Genomic DNA, 17,353 nt, shown 5'->3' on the forward strand with positions numbered 1-17,353 from the left:
AACTCCAAATCTAAGCTATTAGTGGCTTCATTCTCAAATGTTGGTGTCTTAAAATTACTTTAATGATATGATGCATTTTAAATGCATTACCTCTAGTTTGATTGTGTAAGAATCCAGTTTTCAATTAAGACTTCAGATATAACATTCAGAGTGTGACTGATTAGTATCAGAAATTATTTAACTTTTCACAGTAGTAGTTTTTTAATTTACATTTTAAATCTTTACTTAATGTTCATCATTTTAGGTACCAATGATTCTGGTTGGCAACAAGTGTGATTTGGAAGATGAAAGAGTTGTGGGAAAGGAACAAGGACAGAATTTAGCAAGGCAATGGAATAACTGTGCATTCTTAGAGTCTTCTGCAAAATCAAAAATAAATGTTAATGAGGTAAAGAAATTTTACACATTTAATTTTACTTTGTTTATCCCAAACCCACACCTCCACTATTATCAGCTCTTGTGAATTTTTAATCACCTTCATTATTCTAGTGTAAAATTAGATGTAAATTTATACCTAACTCCTATTGAAATCAGTGGGATATGTCATTCGTTGCTGGCATATCCTGTTAATTTCAAAAAAATGCAGGTGAGTCTGCAAACCTGTCTAAGTTGTTATGAACTCTACCTCTATCTTAACTCAATGCTAAGGCGGAATTATGATCTCTCTGCTTCTGGAAAAGCCCAGCAGAAAGGGGGAGAGATCACTTCTCCAAAAAGGGGAGATACATTTTTTTTGTTCTTGGCATAAAGTAGGGAGAGAATTGTCACCTCTGGAAAGTGGGTTCATAGAACCTTATTAACTAATGGCATGAGTTTCCATAGGCAACAGTCCATGAAAATGAGGGAGACTACTTGGTCTAAACAGCAAAGAGTATTGTACCTCCTTAAAGTCTAACAGATTTGTTGGTCTTCAAGGTGCCACAAGAGGTAGCCCAGGGGTAGCCAACATGATGCCTTCTAGGTGTGGTGGACAACTCCCATCAGCTGTAGCCATTGTGAACAATGGTTGGGATGATGGAAATTGTAGTCCACAACATTTGGAGGGCATCATGTTGGCTACCCAATTTAGCTTGTTAGAGCAAAAACAATATGGCTATCCTTCTGGAAATAGACGATCTAATTCACCATGGCATTGTTTTCTGTTAAAGCCAAAACAACTGCTCCTTTGAAGTTTGAATGCTTATTAAATGTTAGAAGTTAATAATCCTGTTTTGGAAACTTGCATAAATGATGTGAACAGAATACATGATTGGGTGACTCTTTGTTGGCTTCTCTGATTTAAAGATACGTAGCTGCAGAAGACATGATTGGTGATGGGACTGTTCTAGTTATTCCTAAAACATTAAAATGGCAATCTTGGACTACATGCACATTACAACTGACAACACATTTGATCTTTTCCCCCAGGGAATTTCTTTCTTTGAAACTGGTCAGAATGCCTTAAACTTCCAACAGCTTTTTTTTAAAAAAAGCATGAGCTCTTTAAGAGCAACTATCATTTATGGGCTTTATGCAGCATTTTCCCCTGTGCTTCCCAGGGAAATCCTGAATTGGGCATAAAAAACTATTTAAGCACAAATTGAGCAGGTGTATGGAAGTAGGGGCAGAAATAATTTTTGAAACAACTTTTGTGTGGGGAAACGCTTTTCAGGATGACATTTACTCTAAAACATAGCCAACTGCCAGCTATTGAATGAATATCTTCCTTTTATGTGCACATAGTCTAGAATTTATATGAAACTGTAAGGCTTTAAAACATTTTATCTTACAAATGACCTATTCACATTATTTGGTCCTTAGAACTGGATCAGGACCTCCTACTTTGTTTCCTTAATGCAGTCTTTGTTCACCTGTCAATTACATGATGTCACTATCTCCATTGTGTTTTCTTTTGTCTCTGCAGCTTATCAGTAATTTCAAACTTTACTTCCTTTGCTCGAGTGGTTTGATTTCAAACTATGCAAGCAATGGATGCATTTCTCTGGTGGGCTTGGTTTAAGTGGGGCTTTGGTCAGCATTGCTTGCCAAAGAACAACTGAGAGCACACTTAAGGCTCCTGATTTCCCCTTTGAAACTGTCTTTACCTGCCTCATATGGGCCAGACATTCCCTACTGCTGGTGTACAAAACAGGCCCCAAAATTTGCAGGATTCTTTTGCTTAACATAGGAGGAAATTAGTCCCCAAATATTCATGCTGAAGTGTATGTAAAGAAAAGCTTTCCTTAAAATCCAAGTGTATTGTGTGCATTTCTTGGAAATAAGGGGTCTTCAGTGGTGCTACTCCCTAGAAAGTGTTTAGGATTGCAACCTCAGTCTTGTCTGTCAACCCCCTTGAAAGGAATCAGGGTTTTATTTGCATGATTTGCACTTCTGGGGGGAAAAACTGGGGAAAGTAGCAGTTGTCAATTTTAAGAACTCTGGAAGGCAGAATATAAGCGCTACACATCAGAATTTCGGTTGTGGCAGCAGAGGTATTTAAATGTCATGTTTAAAAGCTATGAAGCCTGAAAATGATCCCACTCGAAAAACATTGAATATATGAAGCAAACTTTGTGTTCACAGATCTTCTACGACCTTGTGCGACAAATTAACAGAAAAACTCCAGTACCTGGGAAAGCACGCAAAAAGTCATCTTGTCAGCTACTTTAATATATGTGTGTACTGTAGCACTGAGCCAGGTAAGAGTAAGCAAAGTCTTGCCACGCTGAAGGCCGCAACAAGTAGTGCTGTACTTTTAAATGATTGATTTCTTTGTATTCGCCGCCGTGCTGAGATGCTTTTGATCATTTCAATCTGGTTTTAAATTATAACACTATATCTGCATCCATGTGCACTTGAATATGCATGAAGGATTGCCAGCTCTTTATAGGATGGGTCAAAAATTCAAAGTTAATGGCTTGGGATTCAGACATAGCCTTGTGCAAGTAAAAGGTACTTCTGCCAATGTTGTGGGGGGATCTGACATTTTTTGCCTGTTGCTTCTTGCTGCAACCTCCTGTGACACTTCTCTCGGACCTCAGGAGCAGCTTTTCAGGGGCTGCAGTAGGAAAGAGGTGGAAAAATCCTGTTCTGAGAGCAGAATTTCACTTGGGGGTAGTTGGAATTAAACCCTCTCTTGAAATGGGAAACAAATTTCCATGCAACTGAAACATTTAATGCATGAAACATCTTTTTTCAATACAGTGATTCTCTTTCATTGCTTAAATACCATCTGAGTGTTAATCTCTGTTTCTCTTTATGTTCCAGGTCTGAAGAACTGTTGCTGACTACAACAGTGCCAGCATTCCAACTTTATTAAACCTACCAACATCTTAAAATGGACTTTCCTGTGGTGGTACCCTTTGTGAAATGGATGACAGCTACTACATCAGTTTGCACATTCTAATCACTTTCCAGTGTCACGAGAGATTTTTACTTATAAATAATCTAAATGTATGCAACTGGTAAAACCAGAGCCTACATCCAGTATTACTGATAAGAGACATTGTTCATCCACCAATGTTGTACATGTATAAAAACTGTACTGTATACTGCAACAAACCCCATACTTCCTATTGGAGAGTACAATAATGTAAATCCGAAAAGCACCACTATTTTAGCATAATAAAAGAAAGTCCAAAGAGCTCCTATATAGACTACTCCAGATAACTTTGCTTCATCGGTATTTGTAGCTTATTGTAACTTTTTTAAAAGAAAAATACAGGATCATCATTGTATTGTACAAAAGCGCTTTGATTAACTCAACAGCTATATAGTTTTTTAATTTTAGGATAAAAAACCTGTGGAGACAGTGATCTAGTCTTTAAAATGAGTCCTTTCAGTATAATGTCTGTCTAAAGACATTGCCTTTAATATCTGTTGGGAAGGAAATGTCCAGATTTTTCAACCTTTTATTGTATGTTTCCTTTTCCTTGTTTACATAGGGAACAATGTTTATAGTTGTGTGTACAGTGGGGGTCTACAACAAGAAGTGTATATTTTAAAACGATTTTTTAATGATTTAACAATTTTTTGTAAATCATTTTGGCTTCTGCAGCTGTAGATTCTCACTGTGAATTCCCTTGCTTGCTCATGCATAAGTGTATTTGCAATACCAAATATACAGGTTTAGTACTTTTGCCTGTTAGTGATTGTTTTACATGTGTAACGTTTTGGTTGAGATGTTAAATGGTGGACGAGTACTGTGGATGTGAATGTGGGAAGTAATTTTAATCATGTGTAATTGGTCCCAGGGCCTAAGTTGCAGTAATTACCTTTTTGCAGATTTATTTAACAATGCCTTGTTGCTTTGTATGCATTAACGTTTGGGTGTAAAGATTGTGTGTAAAATCCAACAGGGAGCCACAGTATTTAAATTGACCAACCTAATGTTACAACTGCTTTGAGGTGGCCAAATGTAAACTAAAAGCCTTAATTAAAAGTGGTGCAATTTTGTATGACTTAGCATCAGTAGTTCAATAAATTTGGATTGCCATGCAAGGGCTTGCATTACAACTACCTGTAATTGAATGTTTTGTGTAATGTTTCAGCGAGATCAGTAATGTGTTAAAATGTGTGTTTGGCAATTAGAATTTGAAACCCCAAGGAATCATTGCTTGTCCATCCTATACAAGTCAGACTACTTACACATTCTCCTAAATCATGTATGTGCTCTGACCACTAATGTTGCCATAATTTACTGGTTTCAGTGGAAACATTCCAGAGTTAGGTCAGCCTCCGTTGCTGAGTATCTTTGCTAAGAAATGTGATAGAAGGAAAAAGAGAGTGGGGTTATTTTTATCAACCTTCTTTGTCCCAAGAGGGTACTGGTATATGCCAAACTTAGAACTATTCTAAGTTTACAAATACTTTGAGGCCTGAAAGACATCAGATGCCCAAATGGAGTAGTCTTACAAGCTGCTTGTTTCTAGATAATTCAAAACTATTATTGGCTATGCATAAAGAATCCTATGTAGTCTGCTTGTTCTCAAGTAAAAAACATCAGGTTAATTGAGCCACAAACACATGGAAGCGTGGGGTATCTGAAATGTACAGGCAAGGTTCCCCAGATGCTTGCTATAGTTCGCAAAAATATGGGCAGCGCAAGTTGACCAACTATGAGTTGGGTATTTGTTTTATCTTGGCTACTGATGTCCAGTCACAAGAACCTGAAGTCACTGGGGCAGGAACTGTATTTCAGAATGCTGAATCACAGTACTGTACTGTACAATATTGGGATTTTTTTCTAATCCTAGCTAAAGAAACCAGCTGCATGCAGGTGACTTGGCAAAAGGTTCAGTTTTTGATATAGCCTTTCATTTTTTGATAAACTGTGAAGCAGATAGCACAGGCCATAGTTGATACAAATGTTGATACCGGTAGTTGATACTATGGCCTGGGTTACTGCTTGGTTGGTAGTTTCTTGCAACCTTGTCTGCCTTTGAGAACTGAATCTTAACTATACAGTACTGAAAAATGCTCATTAACATCCTTTGGTTGGAAAGAAGTTGTTTCACTGGTAAGTTCTGGCCCTCTGTTCGTGGGTGAGCATAACGTGTGTGCTGCTGTACTTATTGGTAGTCTGGACAGGCAGGACTACTATACAAAGCAGCCTTGTACATAGCCCTGTGTGGGAGAAATCTCTTGCCAGTTCTAGTCCTCCCATGCTCCAAATAGGGCTTTGGCAGAGCTCTGCCAATTTTGAAGCAGCTGAGCTTTTTTCTCAACATCACTGGACTTTAGGTAGAAAAGGAGCCAGCAGAGTAACATAGCTGGTTAACTGCATTCATATGGGAAAGGATGGCTACACCAAAATGCATTAGTCTTGGTTCTGCAGCTACAGCATTTCCTAAGAGATTGTGCATGACTTCTCTGTACAGTATAAAATATAGTGCCAAACAATCGTATATACTATGCTTTTTGTCACAGCTTTTGGATAGGAGTGTTTTATTCATATCTCATCCTTTATTTCCTCACAGCTATTCATTTGCAGAACAGTACAGGCTGTAACATTAAGCAACCCTAAACTTTAAAGTTGCAAGAAAGACTCTTATAGCCTTCCTGCAGCTTAAGATACAGTATGTATTCCTGGCCCAAAAAAGTTCCTCCTGGGTTTTCAAATGTGAGTCTTTAGTGGGAACCAAACTCATAACTCACCATGGTGGTGGTGTTTTTTTAAATAAATAAACACCAAACTGCCTATGTCTTTTTAAATAACTGGCTGTGTTTTGATAATTGCAGTTAATCATAACCCTCCCCTCAAATTCATTGCTCACTTTTTTAAAAGGCTAGTATTTCCAGGTTAATACATACTGAGTAACATCACTTTTCAAACTCCGTATAGTTCTGTATTTCTTCTGCTTATCCTAGTTCACAGGGTTAGGTTTTTGGCAAGGTATTACTAGCTACTTGTCTTTCATGATTGTGTACTTTCTGTCTCCCTTGGCACAGCAAATCTGAAGTAAACATCTCCAAGAAGAATGCAATAGGAGAAACTTGTTCTCAAAAGTGCCAACATAAGAGGTTTTATTACAGCTCAAGGCATTTCGGAATTCATGTTCCTTCAGGAGCAATCTTAAACTTTCACAATATAAATACTTTCTATCTGTCACCATGGTCTTTCTTATAGTGCCGGATAGGTAGCAATATTTGTGCAAGCTGCTTCAGCTGCCTAATGTTCACATTCTGTGGAATGCTTCTTGAGTAAAAGCGGACTTCCAAAGCTAATAAGTTCATGCTTTGTGGGGAAGAGTTTCTCCTTTTGTATTATTACTGGCTTCTGTGCCTAGTTTGTTTCTAACTTATCCATGCTCAGTGGATCTGCAGTTCAACATCTGTGTATAGAGTTAGGATTATCACTGTCAGAGTATCTTAAAGGACATTTGTACTGCTGCGGGGTGGGGGGGCTCACATTGGCAGAAGCAGCCCCTGTCTCTGGTGGTGTCTCCTTGTCAAGGCAGAAGCTTTCAATGTGAAGTGACCTCTATCGCCTAGCATTTCCACTTGCCGGGTTGTCTTTTCTGTCTGGGTTGTGTGTGTTGGATTTGTATTGAAAGAACAGTTCCATGGATTCATGTATGAATGACCAGCCCTACTGCTACACTAGCAACTGTTAACATGCATTTTAGTGTAAACCCATTAGCTAGCCTACCCTACTCTCCCTGCAACATGTCTTCCCAGTTCTTGTTCTGTAAGAGAACTGTTTAATCTCTTGCCAATTTAAATTGTAATGGGTGGATATTTGAGACGCTTTACCTGTAAACCTAATTTCAATGCTAATAAAGGAAATTGATTTTTCTTTGACACCGTGTTTTTGTTCAGAATAGAGAGGGGGGAGCTCAGCAAAGGTTAGCAGGTCTAGACCAAATGTACTAGAAGATAGAACTCCTTCCATGCTTTTAGTAGCTACACAGAAAGGAGAATACAATTGCAGGAGCCTTCTAGGCCATTCAACTAGAAGCTACCAGTGAAATAGTTCTGTACCCTTACAAAGGTAGCTTACCACACCTTTCGAGGTCAGTAATGAAGTAGCTTGAGCTATACTTGGAAGCCCTTTCTTGCTAACTAGAGCAGGGTTTCCCAAACTTTGGTCTCCAGTTGTTTTTTGGACTATAATTCCCATCATCCCTGACCACTGGTCCTGCTAGTAAGGGATTATGGGAGTTGTAGTCCAAAAACAGCTGGAACCCAAGTTTGGGAAACCCTGCTCTAGACTTGCCGTATAAGAGCTACGGTATGGATGCTATTATAAAACCAATAAAAACCTCAAGACACCCATTTCCTTTTCTGCGCGAGGGAGCCCAGCCGCTGATGTTTAAAGCCCGTCACTTTGCAATGGTAAAATGCAATGAAAGGATCCGTTCTGCATCCTCGTCCTTTTAATATATCCGAAATTATAATGCCCAGTTCCGTGGTTGTTGAGTTCTGCGGTCCCAAACCTTACACGGGCATCCGCTCAGCGCCTGCCGTCGGGAAATGGGTTTATATGGGAATGGTCCTCCCAAGCGGCAAGCGGCGCTCTTCCTGCCCAGGAGCCTGTCTGTGTTGGCAGGAAGCCGTTGAGGCCGGCATGGCAAGTGAGAAATTTTGAAGAGTTCTTGCCTCTCTGAACTAAGAGGTCCAAGCGACAGCCCCCGCCGGCCAGGCTTCCCATGCCCTTTGGCTTCTCTGCGTTGAAACACGTAGGTCCGCGAGGGCCTCAGGCGGCTTCTCGCCTCAAGACAGGCGTTGCCACAAATCCCGCCCCTCCGCGGCCCCCCTTCCGTTTTCATTGCCTTGACTCTTCCACTTCCTGCTCCGGATCACGAGCTTCCGGGGAGCGGGAAGCCTCAAGAAGCAGCCTGCCGCGCGCCTCCGAGATGGACAAGTCGGCTCTTTTGAAAGAGTACGCGAGGGGAGGGGGAGAGGGGAGGCGAGAGGTGTTTTCCCTGCCTAGTGCGGCCGGTGCGCTCGCGTGGGCACTTCGCGTGGGCCGGTGCGCGTCCGTTGGCCGTTGGATGTGTGGGAGGTAGAGCCGTTAGCTGAACCTCGCGCGCCAAGCTGATAGGCGCTCGGAAGGTTGCCAGGCAGCGGCAGCGGTCTGCCCAGCCCAGCCCTCCTGTTTCCCACAGTGGACATGAGGGCAATATTGGACAGCCTCCCAGAGCTGCCCTTTGATCCTGGAGACGACCTAAATACAGCCGTGTCCCCCTCTGATAGCCTTATTCTCCATGAAGCTGCCTAATCCCCTCTTGAGAGCGCTCCAAACTAATGGTCAACCGCCACGTCCTGTGGCAGTGAATCCCACAGTTCCACTTTCATCCCTTTGCATACGCTCATTTGGTGGTTTTAAGGTGGGGGCACTTTGGACGAAGGGCTCCCTCAAAGTCGGGTTGCTAGAAACCCCACTAAACCTCCATGGCTTAGGACCCCCCCTGATATCTCTTGGACTACTTTCTCCTCCATCAAGGTGCTTGAAATGTTTGAAGCTTTCTCTGGCTGTCCTACTTTCTGAAGAGCTGCAGGTAGATGACTAGGCCATTTCAGTGGTCGCTCCTTGCCTTCCTTAGGCAGGTGTGCCTGGCGGTCTTGTCGGTATCATTTAGGTGTTTGGCCAAATTATTTATTTTACTCAACATCAATTTGAGTTTTACTATCTGATTGGACTGTTGCTTTTAGTTTGTGTTATTTTTTTGTTATGTTATGATGTTAATGTAATATTATGTGTTATGTTATGACCTCATGTGTCTTTTGTAACCCACCCTGGTACCATACATTTAGGTTGAAGGAGCTAAATAACCACATTCTGTCATGACACTTAAGCACACTTTAGCAAGGCAAACTCCCACCACCTATCCTTAACTTCACAGACCAAGTTAAATGGAGCCTCCTGGCCATCTGAGTATCAGACTTGCTACCGTTCTCTGTTGCAAACTTCACAGAGACATTTGGCTGGCCATTGCTGTGGTGCTGGACACCACAAAATTAGTTCAAGGTAGAGAGGTGGGGTCTAAATCTCAAAAATTATTTTCCCATCCAAAAATTAGCCTTTCCTTTGTTAGGAGGCAAAGTTTTTTCATGCTACAAATTGCTTTTCTTCCTCCCCACAATTTCCCATGTTTGCAGGGAGAAAAGGAAAAACATATTTTTTGATCAGTGTCACAAAACCATGTTGCATTCTTCACAGAACACCTAATTAATTAATTGCTGCAAAGTGCAGTGAAGCCCACAACCTAAAGATTGCTTTTAAAAAAAAGACATTGTCCATGAATTTGTCTATCACCATATTTTAGGCATTAAAGGAAAGTAAAAAATCCAGGTTTAGTGGGTGTATTGTATGCCTCTGAATGCAAGATGATTCTGTGGAAAATAACAGTGAAAACCATCATCTTTATGCCCAGCTTGTGAGCCTCCAGAAGCATTTGGTTGGCAGCTATTGGGAAAAGAATGCTAGTAAACTGTATAGGAAAAGTACCCTAGCTGAATACCGAGATTGGTGAATACATTGGTGAATGTTCAAAGATGGCAGAAATTATCTTGTGTGCCAGTAGAGTCTTCTTTTCAGCATCTGGTTCTGTTGAAGATAATTATAATTAGCTGACTGCTAGAATTTTGCTAGAATTTTGCGCTGGTGGCAATGTGGGTTCAACCACAGAGCCTAGGGCTTGCCGATCAGAAGGTCGGCGGTTCGAATCCCCGTGACGGGGTGAGCTCCCGTTGCTCGGTCCCACCTCCTGCCAACCTAGCAGTGTGAAAGCACGTCAAAGTGCAAGTAGATAAATAGGTACAGCGGGAAGGTAAATGGTGTTTCCGTGTGCTGTTCTGGTTCGCCAGAAGCGGCTTAGTCATGCTGGCCACATGACCTGGAAGCTGTACGCCAGCTCCCTCGGCCAATAACGCGAGATGAGCGCCGCAACCCCAGAGTCGGTCACGACTGGACCTAATGGTCAGGGGTCCCTTTACCTTTTAGAATTTTGCTGTTGAGGATATTTCTTTATTAGATGTAGTTTCAGATTTCACACATGCAGATCAGGTATTGTAAAACAATTTTGTTTAATTATTTTTGGAAGTGTCTCTTGTTTAGAATTATAATATGAAATTTTAGGTTCACTTTAAACTTTTATTATTTAGAAATAATTAAAATAAAATAACATTAGATGTTGATAATTTCAGTAGTTTTGTATTCTTTTCAGGGATGATTTTCAAACTTTGTCTACTCCACAAGAAGCAACTCGGCCAGTTCGGAAGCAGAGTTCTAAAAAAAAAGTTTCTAGTATCCTTTTCCTTTGGTTTTACTTAAAAGCATGCTCATATGGTTTGGGAGCTAGACATTATCTCTTTAAATGATAGTGTCCTTTTTATATAAAGAAAGGTTAATTCAGGGCAGTGCAGAGTAACTTTTAATTTATTTTCTGTTACACATAGTAATATAATTTAATATGATTTTGGCCATTATTTTGCTGCACAATTTGTTGCTTTTTTGTGACAAATATGCAGTAAGACCTGGCGAAAAACACTTTAAGATTTGAAGCTATTAAAATTCACACCCAAAGCAAATATCGGCTTCAGAAAATGAGATACTTCTCAGAACCGCAGCAGGAGTGGAAAAGGTAACATTTACCCACATATGCTTGTTCTGATCCTGTTAATTGTCAGCATATCCTTCACCTGATTCAATTTGCGTTTGTAAAAAAACTGCACTTAAGCAATAGGCTTCCTGGGAAAGATGGAATTTGAAGGAGTAATGACATAGACTGTCTGTTTGCCAGAACTTATACTTTAAGATGGCCAGGGACACCTGCAAACTTGAGGCAGAACTTTGAAGCTTATTTTCTTAGCTTGATTCTATTTTCTTAGTCCTTGCTTCTCTGGATGACAGTTCAAGTGGCATGACAACAAGAGGACTGACAGTCCCCAGGACTCCACGACTGGGGCGAATTTCACGCTCCTGTAAGATCTTTTATACCTATTGCCTTATTTGATGTACACTTTAGTACAATACTTTAAATTTACTAGACTTCTGAGTGTTTACATCCACTATTCCTTTCACTCCTAAATAGTTTAGTTAAAATTAATTAAAATAGCATTAAGTACTAAGCATGAAGGATGTAGGTGGCGCTGTGGGATAAACCACAGAGCCTTGGGCTTGCCAATCAGAAGGTCGGCGGTTCGAATCCCCATGACGGGGTGAGCTCCGGTTGCTTGGTCCCTGCTCCTGCCAACCTAGCCGTTCGAAAGCATGTCAAAGTGCAAGTAGATAAATATGGTACCGCTACAGCGGGAAGGTAAACGGCGTTTCCGTGCGCTGCTCTGGTTTGCCAGAAGTGGCTTAGTCATGCTAGCAACATGACCTGGAAGCTGTATGCCGGCTCCCTTGGCCAGTAAAGCGAGATGAGCGCTGCAACCGCAGGGTCCCTTTACCTTTACTAAGCATGATACTGGTTTTCTGTAGGAGGTTGAAGTTTTATTCATTATTTTGTCTCTCTGTTGAGTTGAATAATGTATTAGTTCCAGCAAGGGGCTCCCCCACTCCTTGCCACGTCTTGCTCCTGTTCCTGTTAAAAAAATAATTAAAAACAATTTTTCTCCAGTTACTCCACAGAGTCGGAGTTCCATGAATCAACTGAATATGTCTACCATCATGGGCACAGGAGGAAAATCTCCTTATCTTGTGCATACTCCTGGGCACCTTGGAAATGTGTCTATGGTAAGAACATGCAAAGTACAAATGAGCAGCATTTAGTGTGTAGGCAACTGAGTCTTTCACCCATCAAAGGGTACTTTTGCAACATTTAACATCCAAATTCTATTATTCGAATTCTACAGTTCTATGAAATCCTATGCATGTTTATTCAGAAGTAAGTCCCACTGTATTCAGTGAGGTGTTCTCCCAAGTAGTGTACATAAAGTTTCAGGTTAATATTTTTCTTTTTTGTCCTTTCTAAAGTGAGGTACCTGTGAAGATGTAGTTAGAGTTCCAGAATCAAAAATAATATATTATGCTTAGGAGAGAAATGTCTACTCTCCTAACAAATGTGTGCTTGTTAAGGGTTTCAGCCATTCCTGGGAACGGAATTTTCATCCCACAACTTCCATTTTTATTTCCCAATTGATACACTATATTCTGTGACTATTGAACATGCTCACTCCTCATTGGACTGGCCACTTTAGGTTTTTTTTAAAAAAAGTTGTACTTTATCAAATCTTGGGACTCGGTCTAAACATGCTGTTACCTCCCTTTTGTTTCTCAGTGCCCCTGTTTGAGCTCTGACCATCAGCATTCACTCATCTGAGTTTGCTATTAGAAGGAGTGATGAGAGGAGCAGCTAAGATTGGTTATTTTAAGTTCTTAGATTTACTTCAATGTGTCCAGAAACTAGAAAGACAGAAAATGTTCCCTGTTGTATCATTGTGACATCACTGGTTTGTTGCTCTAGCTACTGTTACTGAGGCTACTGCTCCCTATTATGTGATTATGATATCAGAGGCTTGTTGCACTGGCTACTGCTCTTGGGCTAGTCTATCACTGTCTCCCCTGCTGTCATATTGAATGCTGCAAAATCTAGTCAGTCTTTTAAGGTAAGAAGTTTTCAGCCCCCAGGTAGATGGAAGATGGGGATAATGATCTACTGCTACTGAAGCTGGGTTCTCACCATCTTTCTTGATAATTTGCTGTCATTTTGTATGTCATAAAAACTTGCCTTGACAGCACACCTTTTAAGGATAATATGTAGTATTTAGATGGGTAGAAGACTGAATGGCTAGAAGGAACATTTCTCCCTCATCTTACATTATTAGGAAATCTAGGAACGCATAGGAGAGTCATGTACCAGTAGGGTGCAGTTTTGTAAAACTCTCTTGTTGGAGCAAGACATGAGATTACAGGTGGCTCCTTTCTTTTAAGGAAAAATAACCATCACCACCTACATTCAATCATCCCATCCCTATTTCAACCAGAATACATTTTCATAAATATTGTAATACTGTATCTACAATGGCGATTATTGTCTTTTGCTGTTGACTTGAGTCTGCAATCGAAACTCTTGGTGCTGGCTGGAAGGGCTTAACAGAACTGTCCTGGAGCATATCCACTGGCAAAGAACTTGGCTGGTAGCAATTTCACCCAGTCGCACACTTGGCAGGTGGAACAAGGAGCTCTTCAGTGGCAGAGTGATGCATCACTGCAGGCAAAGGCTGGTAGAGGCTGATGGGGCTGAGCTGAGGGTTGCTTCTGCCCTGTCAGCACACATACCGTTAGTTCAATGCAGAGGGGATTGGACTCCACCATAAGTAAAGATGGCTGACATTGAAATCTGAAATTGAAGGGAAATCCATATTAATCAACTTCAACCCCCTGTGTTGCAATAGGCCATCAATTTTGCTAGAACTACTTATGAAGAAAATGTATATAAGCAATCACAATGTCAGACCATTGACACACAATGCAGTGATATTAATAAGGTTTTTATTCGTTGTATCATATTGTGTTTTAGTTAGATGACAATGATTGGACAACTGCACTCTCCCCTGCACATTCAATCATGTTCACAAATTTAGAGTACAGTGCTACAGAAGATATCACTAAGACTGCTGTTCTGTTGAAGGAGGATGATCCTGGGGAAGCTGGTGAGAGCTCACTTTTTGCCTTTGCTATCTGTTAGGGCATCAATGTCTGTTGTTGCATGCATAAGTATCCTGCTGTAGGATAAGTAGCTGGTCTAGTTTTTCTTCATCCCATCCAAGGGATGGTTCAGCTGGTGCAACATGAAACTCTTAATCTCAGGGTCATGGGTTCAAGCCTCATAATTGGACATAAGATTTCTGCATTGCAGGGTGTTGAACTAGATAATCCTAGGGGTCCCTTCCAACTGTACAATTCCATGATTCTAAGTAGATCATAATCTTGGAAGAACAGTACCATGGCCGGGGACAGCCATAATAACTATTACGCTAACTGTGTCATATATAAAATAGGTACCGTGTTTCTCCTAAAATAAGACGTGCCTCTAAAATAAGCCATGGCACGATCTTTTAAAGGCAAAAAAATAAGACATCCCCCCAAAATAAGACATGTTGGGGGTACCGGTACCTACCCGACCCAGCGGGAGCCGGCAAACGCAGCAGCACACGCCGCGCTGAGCCCCAGCCCAGCGGGAGCCCCAGCACAGCGACGTGCCGAGCTCCGACTGAACGGGCCCCAGGACCCGGCAGCGGGTGGTGCGCGAAGCCGCAGCAGCCGGCAGCAGCCCCAGCCGCGCCGCACCGCGTCAAGCCCAGGGACCCAGCAGTGGGCTCAGCGGGCGGCGCGTGAAGTCGCAGCAGCCGGCAGCAGCCCCAGCCGCGCCGCACCGCGTCAAGCCCAGGGACCCAGCAGTGGGCTCAGCGGGCGGCGCGCGAAGTCGCGGCAGCCGGCAGGAGCCGGCAGCAGCTGCGCCGCACCGCGTCAAGCCCAGGGACCCAGCAGTGGGCTCAGCGGGCGGCGCAAGAAAGCCCCGTACCATACTTACGGTAACAATGCTGTACCATGCTTAATAAAAAATAAGACATCCCCCGAAAATAAGCCGCGATGTGTTTTTTTATAGGAAAAATAAATATAAAAGGTGTCTTATTTTAGGAGAAACACGGTACATCTTAGGAAGTTGGTTAAACCACATTGTACATTTCCACAGGCCTGATGTTGTTTTTGTACAGTTGTTCTGGGTTTGTTTTTGGTGCATGATTTCAGAATTGTAGTGCTGAGAATTTATTTAGCTACATTTCTCTTCCTGTGTCTAAATGTTTGACTTTCCCCCCTTTAAGTCAGAGATGGAGAACCTGTGACTCTCCAGGTGTTGCTATACTCCCAGCTCCCATCAGCCTCAACCAGCATGGTCAATGTTCAAGGATGATGGGAGCTAAGGTTCCCCACCACTGCTTTAAGGAATGCTTAGATTATGTCAGTTTCACCCCATCAATACTTCCATTTTATTGTTCTAAAGAACATCTGCAAAGGAGAATATGTTATAAAATGTGCTTATTGTACAGCTATTTTAAAAATCTTGTTTTATATATTTTGATACCGGTATATGTACAAAACATAGGCACTACAAGTGTTAAAATATAATAAAGGTGAACTTTTATAGTAGGCTATTCTAATTAACACGTTTCTTCTTCTTCTAGCAACGAGGAGTATGTACTCTGATTTTTTACATTCCCTTTTAAAACACACTTCCACTACCATTTTTGAACTTGTAGATGAGTACGAAGATACTTGCAATAACCAGGTAAATTGTTATGTCCCTTTATGCATTCATTACTTGCTTAACCAAAATCATTTTCCCTCAGTGAATAAGCATAGAGTAGTACAGGCAATGTCACTGCCGTATACATGAAAAGAGGGTTACTGTTGAGAGTGCCTGTAGTTTGTACAGACAGTTCTCAAAAATAGCTTCTGTACAGACTCATTTTGTATACAGCTACAAATTTATCAGTTTCATGTAATTGTTGGGGATTTGTAGCTGAAGATGAAGATTTGAACATCTTTAGCAATAAGCACATTGTATTAGTCCCTAACTACAACATTTGTTTAACTGCCTTTGATTGCATTAATCCCGTTACCAGTGCATCTTCCATTCTTCCTCTCTACTTGTATTCTTCTTACTGTCAGCAGGAAATTACTTTGTTTTTACTTATGCTGTATAAAGCAGGGTCACCTACCCCATACCTGATAGTGTGGGGCAGGTATGGACATGCCTACAATGGAACAACTGGGAGCCTCAAGTGAGCCCCTGGTTGTTCCTTTGCAAGCAGGGCTTCCTGTCAGTGCCAATCAGCTGACAGAGAGTGCTGGGGGCACACATTCAAAGGAGGTGGCAATCACCTTTGAACTTTTTATAGATGTAAGTCACCCATTGATTGGATCCAGTTCCGAACCTCTGTTGTAAAGCACTACACAAATTCCACTATACGAAGAATAAAATATTGTGTGAGAGAAGAAAAGATTATATAACCCAACTGTTGGTTTGTTTTTTAAATACCAGGTAAACATTCTTCAAAAAATAGTGTACCGAGCTACACCTGGGCAGCAGAAATTTTCAAAAACTGCCAGTGTGTTGTGGCTTCTCAAGCAAGAGATGGTAACTTGGAGACTATTGTCCTCAATTTACAGGTAATTCTCCTGAAAGCCTGCTTGTGTTTCCCCCCCTCAATGCTTACATTTTCTTTGCAGTACAATCACATCTACCGGTAATGTACATTTAATTTGTGTGATTTCAGCCATATGTGGTTGAAGGCTGACTGGCTGAAATTGCAGAAGTTAAATCCAAGCAAGACAGAGCTTAAAATCTCTTTTTGTGCCAAGTCTGCTGTCAGCCTTACTTGAGGGGAAAAGACCTGCTCAGCATGCCAGGTTTGAGATAACCTCACAATATCTCACAGGGCCATCTGAGTTCCCACAAGATTTTGCACAAGTATCCTTAGACTTCCACAGCTGGTGTGCTGATCGAGGGGTTCTAGCTGGTGGAACTGAAATAAAGTCAGCCACCTGAGCCTCCAGTGATTAGGTTAGTTAAAGTGTGATTGGCAGACATTAGCAAACCAATATAGGATGTGGCAGTTGAATGAATGACACAATGTCACTTACTTTGGAAAATGTCCAAATACAGTGGGTGATATAGTCATACTGGGATTAGAGTGATTGAAATCAATGGATTTAAAGTCCATTGTTAGTGCAGTTAGATTTATTTTAGTGCAGTTAGATTTTATATCTAACTAACCTTGGATGACTAACCTTGATTATAAAATAAATCCTCAGTAGAACTTTGAGCACATACAAGTTGTAAGGTACAAGGAGGTAGATCAGGATGGGGATATGGTAGGTGCACACAGGCCTTGCAATTTCCTTATCACTGTATCTGTT

The 17,353-nt window shown here is 41.3% G+C and overlaps 2 protein-coding genes across 12 annotated transcripts in view; both read left to right on the forward strand.

Annotated features, from left to right (window-relative positions):
- Positions 1-7,281, forward strand: part of RAP1B (RAP1B, member of RAS oncogene family) — a 34,738-nt gene extending 27,457 nt beyond the window's left edge. For all 10 annotated transcript variants that reach the window (XM_035126534.3, XM_088651928.1, XM_088651927.1 and 7 more), the window contains 3 exons: positions 245-388; positions 2,563-2,678; positions 3,247-7,281. In XM_035126534.3, coding sequence (XP_034982425.1) covers positions 245-388; positions 2,563-2,649 — 231 coding nt within the window. In that variant the 3' untranslated portion in view covers positions 2,650-2,678; positions 3,247-7,281. The remainder of the gene's footprint in view (positions 1-244; positions 389-2,562; positions 2,679-3,246) is intronic.
- The window catches only part of NUP107 (nucleoporin 107), a 29,793-nt gene continuing 19,714 nt past the window's right edge, over positions 7,275-17,353 (forward strand). The window contains exons 1-7 of one of the 2 annotated variants that reach the window (XM_035126536.3): positions 7,275-8,362; positions 10,650-10,729; positions 11,314-11,406; positions 12,048-12,163; positions 13,950-14,082; positions 15,616-15,719; positions 16,476-16,603. In XM_035126536.3, coding sequence (XP_034982427.2) covers positions 8,130-8,362; positions 10,650-10,729; positions 11,314-11,406; positions 12,048-12,163; positions 13,950-14,082; positions 15,616-15,719; positions 16,476-16,603 — 887 coding nt within the window. In that variant the 5' untranslated portion in view covers positions 7,275-8,129. Of the gene's footprint in view, positions 8,363-10,649; positions 10,730-11,294; positions 11,407-12,047; positions 12,164-13,949; positions 14,083-15,615; positions 15,720-16,475; positions 16,604-17,353 lie in introns of both variants that reach the window. The other variant, XM_088651921.1, reaches the window with a different exon arrangement.

Source organism: Zootoca vivipara, chromosome 9 (genome assembly GCF_965207765.1).
Source record: "Zootoca vivipara chromosome 9, rZooViv2.hap1.1, whole genome shotgun sequence".
Lineage (NCBI taxonomy): Eukaryota > Metazoa > Chordata > Lepidosauria > Squamata > Lacertidae > Zootoca > Zootoca vivipara.